This window comes from Anastrepha ludens, chromosome 4, assembly GCF_028408465.1.
Source record: "Anastrepha ludens isolate Willacy chromosome 4, idAnaLude1.1, whole genome shotgun sequence".
Taxonomy (NCBI): domain Eukaryota; kingdom Metazoa; phylum Arthropoda; class Insecta; order Diptera; family Tephritidae; genus Anastrepha; species Anastrepha ludens.
This window is the reverse complement of record NC_071500.1, coordinates 98,888,550-98,897,534: the sequence shown is the minus strand read 5'-3', so window position 1 is coordinate 98,897,534 and position 8,985 is coordinate 98,888,550. Positions and strand designations below refer to the sequence as shown.

Sequence of the window (8,985 nt, the reverse complement as noted above, 5' to 3'; positions counted from 1 at the left end):
AAGAAGCACACCGATCCAGCTCGTCTAAGAGCTATCTATAAAATATTGAATTTATTTCCTAGAAAGGATATTTCGCAGGAAATTTACCTTTAAGGAGTTAGGTGTAATCAGAATTTTCAAAAAAAATTGATTTTTTTGCATTTTCTTAAAGTACTCGTATAATATCTTAAACATATGTAAAAATTTGAAGTGAGTCCGACAAATACTTTTCGAGTTATTCAACAATTCACAAAGGGCGCTTGGACGTTCCGGAGCGTTCGAGAGCAAGTAGCTATCATAGCAAAACTTTGAATGCGTTTTTCTCAAAACTGTATTTTTTGAAGTGGTGATCACTGTAACCTAAAAACCGCTTGGTAGATTTCAATAAAATTTATACTGCTTTTGAAAAACATAAAAACTCGTGCTGATCGAAGAATTTTTTGTCAACATTTTTTTTTTCGAAAATTTGAAAAATATTTCCTGAGGCCGCCATATTGTTAATTTTGAAAAAACAAAAAAAAGCTTCGATCAGGCACAATATTATCTATTAATAAAACTAATTTTTCTTGTCCGATTGATTTTAGATGAATCTCCAAGAACTTGTGATAACCGCAAGGGACTCCTGGAGAAACGGGCTCCGCACAAACAGCGATAACTTTTACAATTATTAATTTTTTTTTTTTTAATTTTGCCAAGGTCAAGTCGAAATATGATGTATTAATGGTCATTTTTGTAAAATAAAGGAATTGACTAGCAAAAAAAAGTTATTGAAAATCATCATTTTTCGGGCCTCTGGCTACCCCTAAACCCTTTATAGGAAAATCAAAATCAAATAAATGTAATCAAATATTTGTAAAATGTCTTCCGTGAATTATAAAAATTTTTAATTGCATTTTATTTTCATGGTAGCAGAGTATTTTTTTATACTTGCAGAATGATGGTCTTACCATTTCCACAATTAACACTAAAACCTAAAATAGCCCAATACTTAAATTAAACCGGATATATTTCTCAGTCATTAAAAATTGGCCATGCCAAACCACTGCAGACATTTGAACTTTATCATATTTCATACACCATGAAAACAATTGGCCTTCCAAACAAAAAAAAAGATTTTTCTTAATCCCTCATATACAGCTTGTTTTATCCCTTTTTGCGCCTCACTGAATGGGAGACCCTGCATTTAGTCATATACGTGAATAGAATAACCAGTTTATGCACAAGTGCAACCCTGCAAGCATTGTAAAACTGATTACCGGTGAAATGTCATCACGTGACGTCTTCCCATTTTGACAATTGTGAATAAAGAAAAAAAGAGAAAACAGAAAACATTAAAAGACATTTGACTACCTCTATTGTAAAAAGACCGATAGGTATTATACAAATTTGGATTGTTTACTGCGGAAATGGCTAACAAAAAGGGTAATAATACAAACAGTCGCACACAGCAACAAATAAATGTAAGTAAATTCAATGCATGTATCTGGAATACTTTATGCTTATTCAGCCGATCCATTCCTTGTTTCTCTGCAGGATTCAAAAGATTACAGCGCATTCAAAGTGGTCTTCTTCTATTCTTCGTTAATTGTTTTCCTGCCTGTCGCCACATTCTTCTTACTTAAGTCTACGGTGCTGGACCGATTCTTTACTATGTCCGAGATGATGACCAACATTTATTCAGCTGTGGGCGCTATTGTAGCACTACATCTAGCGCTGGGCCTGTACATTTATCGTGCATATTTTGGTGGAGCACAACATGAGGAAGGATCATACAAAAAAATTGATTGAGTTAGCAACAAAAAAAATAATTAAGTGATCGATCGTGAAAAAATGGTGTTACGGTGATTTAGTTGCGCTGATGAGCATGTGACGTCATTTAGGTATTACAATAAGCACACCTTAATCGTAATGCAAAGATAGAAATTTTTATAACAATGAATATAAGAATTCCCTGTTTGCTTTAAAACTTTCTTTTCTTGAATTAAACCTGCATTTTCTAAAGCATTTTTGTGCCTGAACGAATATGCACAACAATTCAATTGTAAATAATAAAACAAACTAAACGAAAAGAAAAACAGTTGGTTTGAATTTTAAATTTTGTATTCACAATTCATTATTGAACAGTTAATTGATTCGGTTTATGTAAATATAAACGGCAAATGCAATATTGTCTAAAAGGAAAAATTGATTGATTGAAAACTACAAATTTTACCGGCTGCTTCTAGGGCATTGTTGCTATAACTTTCTGACCTACATACTTAAATATGCACATACATACATCTCTATGCATGTGTATGCATATCAGTTCTGTTGACAACACCGTCGTTTGCGTAATTTGACATTATGTTTAGAAAACAATTTTTAATGTTAGCCACGCGTTTCCTTCCGTATGTGATTTGTAATTTGTACAACTTAGTTTGATTAATACATCCTTTCACACCGATTAAAATAAAGTCACAATGAAGGTTATTCCTTGGTATGGTAAAACATTGCGCTTTTATAACCGATGGCTTAAAAATTTGGGCAATACTATTGGCTTGCGTGAGCGTCCCAAAATCTACAATTTGGGTACATGTTTTGAGTTGGATGAGTTGGTAAGTGAACAAATTTTCATTATTAAACCATACAATATGCAGGCTTTCAAAAACAAAAAAACCTTATTAATACGTTTTTTTTGTATTGTTACACAGCTGATGAACAACTGCAAAGTGTTGGAGAATTTAACATTTTTCACTAACACTGTGCAATGTCAGAGCTGTTAATTGATTTAATTCCAGTAAAATATTAAAAAAGGTAGAATATATTCCAGTAAAATATTAAAAAAGGTTGATTTTTTTTACTTTGCCTTTGGAAAAATTCTCAGAAAATATAAAAAAAAAAGTTAATAGGGAAATTTTCCAGAGAAGTATTTAACTTACACTTACAATAGCGAAAAACACTCACTAACGCAAACGTACGCCCGTATCAGCTGACACGACGAAACAACGATGTACGATACTATGGAACGGAACGGTAGTGAGAATTCATTTACTAGGACTCTCATTAGTTTCATCGGGCGTATCATCATCTGTTACGGGCGTACGTTTACGTTGGTGAAAGTGAGCAACATTATTATCTCTTAAATTTTTAATTTCTGGTTGTTAATTTTATGATAGTCAGAATTTTTTATCAAGTTGCTCATTTGATTTGTTGAAAAACCCGTACTTTAGTTATATTTTATATTTATTATATATATATACATATATATATATACATGTGTGTTAACTATATACTACATTTCCTTAATTCCTTTATGCATTTTCTAAGTTCTATATATGTATACAGTACCATCGTGATAGTCCGACATTTCTTAATCCGACAAGTTCGGTAATTCGACAACCTCATAACCTCTATGGATGCAATTGGCATTATTTTATTTTGATCAGTCGTAGCAGAGCAGCAGAGGGGGATTGTGTTTTGTTTCCCGGTCACAATGTATTTGTCATTAAATTTGAACGACGCCAGTTCTCTCGCGATTTCTGACGGTGTTGATGTGATTTTTTTCTGTCTTTTCATGTCCTTATTTTCTGATTTGGTTTTACTTAGTGATGGCATCGACGTCAAACAAACGTAAACATACAACACTTACGCTGAATGATAAATGGGCCATAATTCAGCGATTCGAGCGTGGTGAAACACCTCTTTACCTAAGTGGGATCTACGGAGTGGAACCTTCGGTAGTCCGGAATATTTGATAATCCGACAACGAGTCGGTCCCGTATGTGTCGGACTATCACGATTGGACTGTACTGATTTTCACTGGTTCTACTGGTTAATAAAACGAAAGTCATTATCGATAGTATAAAGTAAAAATATCGATATTGATGAAACTCAATGCTTTCTGTCCATCACAACTTCAATATATTTGATTAATTTGTACGTTAGCTACAGTTTCTACTATGTAGACGCGTAAATTTAAGTTTGTGCAAGTAATTTTGCCTGCAATAACTGATACAACACCTCGTTATATAAAAAAAAAATCGATTCAAAACCACGAAGTTCCAATGAGAAAACCACCTGTTTAAATGCATAAAAAAAAGCTATGAGAATCACTTGTTGACTATTTATCAACACACCAGCACACATACTTAAATCACACCTGCCAATTCAACAGTTAATTTGCTTCCGTGTCATTGGCAAAACCACTTAATGCGTTCTGAACTGTGAAAATAATAAGTTGCAATATGTCGGTTTTAAAATCATATTTCGCACTCTTTATACTCATTGTCACGTTATTTGGAAGCAAACATGCAGAAGAGTTTCTTGTTGGCCGCAATAAGGTACGAAAGTATTGAAAAATATTTAGTTTTATATTTTATATTGCAATAAATTGTTTATAACAGCACTTTCATTATTAATAACATCTTAATTTGCTTATGATTTATTTTTACTTTCAGACCAGGTACCGTGTGGAAGAGCTACCTGAGGACAAATTCTTAGCTTTTAGCACACTTTCGGATGTACCGCATTTACGTGAAGCCGTTAAGAATATACTTGTTCCACGCGTTGTTGGCACACCTGGACACACTGCGGTGCGCAAGTATATCACAAATAGTTTGCGTACGCTTAACTGGTCCGTTGAGTACGATAAATTCCATGAGACAGTGCCTATTTTGGGTAAAATACATTTCCACAATATCATTGCAAAACTTAATCCAGATGCCGAACGCTACTTAGTGCTTGCATGTCACTATGACAGTAAGTACTTTGAAGACTTTGAATTTCTTGGTGCAACGGATTCTGCTGTACCATGCGCAATGCTACTTAATATAGCACATGTATTACAAACGCAACTTGAGCCATTCCGACAATCGAAACTTAGTTTAATGTTTATTTTCTTTGACGGTGAAGAAGCTATCAAGGAATGGGGACCACATGATTCAATTTATGGTGCACGGCATTTAGCTAAACGTTGGGAAGAAGACGGAACAATAAACTCTTTAGATATGTTGGTACTTTTGGATTTAATTGGTTCGGCTGATCCCGCTTTTTATAATTTCTTTGCCAACACGGAAGCCTGGTATTCGCGTTTAGTTTTATTGGAAGAACGTCTCTCAAATGTTAATATGTTGGATCGTTACATAAGTAATGGTGTGTCTCGCCAATATCCAAATCGTTACTTTCAACCAAACACGTTGCGTTCGTCATTTGTTGAAGACGATCATATACCATTTTTGAAGCGCGACGTGCCCATATTGCACCTGATAACGATACCATTTCCAACCGTTTGGCACACAATACATGACAACGAGTCGATAATTGATTACACTGCCACGGAAAATATATTACGCATTATTCGCTTATTTTTGGTGGAATACTTGCTAAACGCGATTAAGGATAAGTGAGATATATACAGACGATAGCGGTACGACGCAACGGGAATGTGCAGTGTAATATATAAAATTAGTACCAGTAATCAATGTGATAGGCTTTCTTACCGTTTAAATGTAACACTATTATCTATCTAATTAAATTCCAAAAGTTTATGGAAAACAACTATAATAATTACACACATGTGTATGTACACGTCAGGGTTTTTATATGTATGTACATTGATACTTAATCGGAAAAATTCTTAGTGAATTTCAATGCGATTGCCAGAAAATGTCAATAAAATTCACTCGGAAGTGGTTTACAGAACCTGACCGATTAACAACTGTACAAACAATATGAACGCTTTCTTAAATAATTTACATTGCTTATATGCTGTAGCTCATTGTTTTGTACAATATTTAACTTATGTGAAATAGGTTTAAGAGAAAAGCAAAAAACAAAATGCCAAGCATTTATTTTTAAAATTAATTAAAAAAATAATAATTTATTTATATATTTTAAATATATCTACAAAAATATCTTTTCTTTACGAATGAGCGTTCCAATTTACAAAAATTACTGAACAGCTGTTTCGAAAAATTCGTTATACTACCAGATAAGTTGCTCAATAAATTTATGGTACATACTCAATTACGGATATCTAGTTAATGTATCTGATTAAAGAGTAATGGTGCACACACTCACCAACGTACACGTACGCTCGTACGCCCGTATCAGTTGGCACGATGAAACAACGATCTACGATACTACGGAACGGAACGGTGGTGAGAATTCATTTACATGGGGCTGTCATTAGTTTCATCGTGTCAGCTGATATGGGCGTGCATTTACGTTGGTGATTGTGAGCACTATAAATAAAACAAGTAGGCGGTTCTCGTGGCCAAATGGCTTGGGGCTTGACTGCCTTTCGGAAGTGCATAGGGTGTAAGCGCCAATTATATATAAAACAAGTAAGGAAGGCGGCCGCCGTAGCCGAATGGTTTAGTGCGTGATTGCCATTCGAAATTCACAGAGAGAACGTTGGTTCGAATCTCGGTGAAACCAAAATTAATACAATTTTTCTAATAGCGGTCGCCCCTCAGCAGGCAATGGCAAACCCTCGAGTGTACTTCTGCCATGAAAAAGCTCCTCATAAAAATATCTGCCGTTCGGAGTCGGCTTGAAACTGTAGGTCCCTCCATTTGTGAAACAGCATCAAGACACACACCACAAATAGGAGGAGTAGCTCGGTCAAACATTCAAAAAGGGTGTACGCGCCCTAATTATATATATAAGGAAGGCTAAATTTGGTCTGGGTCAAACTACACATTAGTAAAATTTAGTTTGTTGAGATCAAACAAACTTATAGACAATGAGAGTTATAGCTGTAATATCAGAAAAACGAACGAAAATGTATTCTTAACATATAAAAGTAGACATGGTTTTTATTCGATCTCAATAACAATTATGTCGGATCTAAATTAGTTGTAGAGCAATACGTGTATTAAGTTTCGGAGAGCTTTATTAAGTCGTTATCGATATACACTAGCACGATTTTCAATTATTTTCTTGAATACATCCTTTTTGATCAAGTTTCAGTAGTTTTGCATAATTTATAAGTGAAATATAACGTTTTTTTTTTCGTTTTTTCTTTAATTACAGTTATATAAAATTAAAATTTTTTATTTTAATTAATTAAGTTTTAATTAATTGTTTTAATACTTAGTCCATGGCCATAAGCAATGGCCGTCTAAGTTTAAAATCGTCAGGCTAGAGGCTTCACCTGTTTGTAATGCTTAATTAGTAGTAATCATCTCATATTTAAGTGTATGTTATATAACTCAGTCCTGTTGAAAGTTCGAAAATATGAGTGGATTGGTAAAAATTATGAATTTTTTGGGTATGTCGGACTTGCGCTTGCACTTATGGCTAGAAAGTAAACAAACAAAATTATTCCAAAAAATTAGTTAAATAATTTAATAAGTTCATACGCATAATTAACACATTCTTCAAGTCACATCGTTTATTGTAGCAAGCATTCGTGTTACGTCCAAGAGAAGTGCACTCAGACGTTGTACTCGTATGTATACATATATGACTTCAGACTTCACACAAAATAACATCACTAACTGTGTACTTTTTACAGCACTAGACAGTTTCCATATGTTTTTTTGACATTTCGATTCTATTGATGGTGTAACCAATTTATATCTAAGTTGGTAAATTTGTATAATAATTAATTAAAAACACGATGCTTCTGCTGCGTAGGACTACATCATCAATTAGTATACGGTAAGCTGTGTATAAAAATTATGCTTTGTAAAAAATTATTTCATATACGCACCTACCAACAGTGTTTTCGGGTCTCGTGTAGCCGGTGCACGCAATTATAGTAAAGATTATGATTCGTCGGATGATGAGAAAAAACCGAAATTAAAAAAAGGGAAACATAAGGCAGAAAATAAGGTCGAAGACAAGCCTAAATCTGCGCCAAACAAATCTGATGTTGATGCCAGTGATGAACCAGCCATCACGCGCCTTAATCGCTTGTTGGCCAGTATGCCGACAGAAGATACTTACTCGTTATCAAGTAAGAAAACTAATGTAACATTAGCACGCCCCGGAGAGGCACATAAGAAACGAAAGGAGGCATCGAAACAAGAAAGTGCATCAAAAGATATTTTTGTTGCTGCCAAACGTGTTGCTTCTTTGGCTAGCGATGGTGAGCAAAAACAGCAAATGGAATCAGAGTTGTTAGCTAAATTGCTAGGACATAGTGTACAGGAAACTGGTGCAACCAATAATGATGAACCAAAGAAACCAGCCACAGATTTGAGTTTAAGGTAAATCATAAAATTACTACGTTTTTGCCACATAATATTTACTGATTAACAACTTGAAATACTCTATATAGCGAACTAATTGTGGGCATGAAAATCGATCGTTCCCAGCAGCCAAAAGAACAAACTCGTGGGGAATTTGTCCGCCGTTCTATTGCAGCCAAAACCCAGCAACAGCGGAAACAAGCGACAAGCGTGCGTAAAGAGGGCCAACGTGAGGCAGCTACTTACACTGGTAGTGTGAACTTATTTGGATCCCAGCCATTGGGTATTTTTAAAGATGCATCTGAATTGCGTGACGTACCCGACATGCTGACAACTTGGGCACATCTGCAGCAAAACGAATTAAAATTGCTGACAACACATCCACCTGCAAATTATTTCGAAAAGTTAGTGCTCTGGACGGAGCAGGGAAAATTATGGCGCTTCCCAATCGACAACGAGCAAGATTTGCGTGATGAAGTTGATGTTGACTTCTCCGAACACATCTTTCTCGAACAGCATTTGGAATCCTGGTGTCCTGAAAAAGGTCCAGTTCGTCATTATATGGAGCTAGTGTGTGTTGGTCTTTCGAAAAATCCGTATTTGACGGCGAAGGAAAAGAAAGAACATATTCTTTGGTATCGCGACTATTTCGGAGCGAAAAAGGATATACTTAAAGATTTGATAAGCCAAGAGAAAAAGCCGAAAGTAGATGACGAGAAGAAAAAGGTGAAAGCTTAAGATAACTATTTGAATGTACGTTTATATGTTGTTATGCAAGCAAAGGAAGAAATATACGGTGTGTTTTAATCAAAAACATACAAAAAATTCG

At 34.8% G+C, this 8,985-nt stretch overlaps 3 protein-coding genes across 4 annotated transcripts; all 3 read left to right on the top strand.

Moving 5' to 3' along the window:
* The first annotated feature begins 1,271 nt into the window (after positions 1 to 1,271).
* On the top strand, positions 1,272 to 2,046 carry LOC128860333 (vacuolar ATPase assembly integral membrane protein VMA21 homolog). The gene is made up of 2 exons (XM_054097796.1): positions 1,272 to 1,439; positions 1,513 to 2,046. The coding sequence occupies exons 1-2, from the start codon at positions 1,386 to 1,388 to the stop codon at positions 1,765 to 1,767; spliced, it is 309 nt and encodes a 102-aa protein (XP_053953771.1). The 5' UTR covers positions 1,272 to 1,385; the 3' UTR covers positions 1,768 to 2,046.
* A 318-nt stretch (positions 2,047 to 2,364) lies between these two features.
* On the top strand, positions 2,365 to 5,858 carry LOC128860332 (glutaminyl-peptide cyclotransferase). Of its 2 annotated transcripts, none has more exons than XM_054097795.1 (2): positions 2,365 to 2,573; positions 4,416 to 5,858. In XM_054097795.1, exons 1-2 carry the CDS (start codon positions 2,439 to 2,441, stop codon positions 5,361 to 5,363), a joined length of 1,083 nt encoding a protein of 360 aa, XP_053953770.1. In that variant the 5' UTR covers positions 2,365 to 2,438; the 3' UTR covers positions 5,364 to 5,858. The 2 variants fall into 2 exon arrangements, with proteins under 2 accessions (XP_053953770.1, XP_053953769.1); XM_054097794.1 differs by lacking the exon at positions 2,365 to 2,573 and adding an exon at positions 3,872 to 4,298.
* A 1,630-nt stretch (positions 5,859 to 7,488) lies between these two features.
* LOC128860331 (28S ribosomal protein S31, mitochondrial) lies at positions 7,489 to 8,985 on the top strand. The gene is made up of 3 exons (XM_054097793.1): positions 7,489 to 7,623; positions 7,686 to 8,174; positions 8,246 to 8,985. The coding sequence occupies exons 1-3, from the start codon at positions 7,583 to 7,585 to the stop codon at positions 8,892 to 8,894; spliced, it is 1,179 nt and encodes a 392-aa protein (XP_053953768.1). The 5' UTR covers positions 7,489 to 7,582; the 3' UTR covers positions 8,895 to 8,985.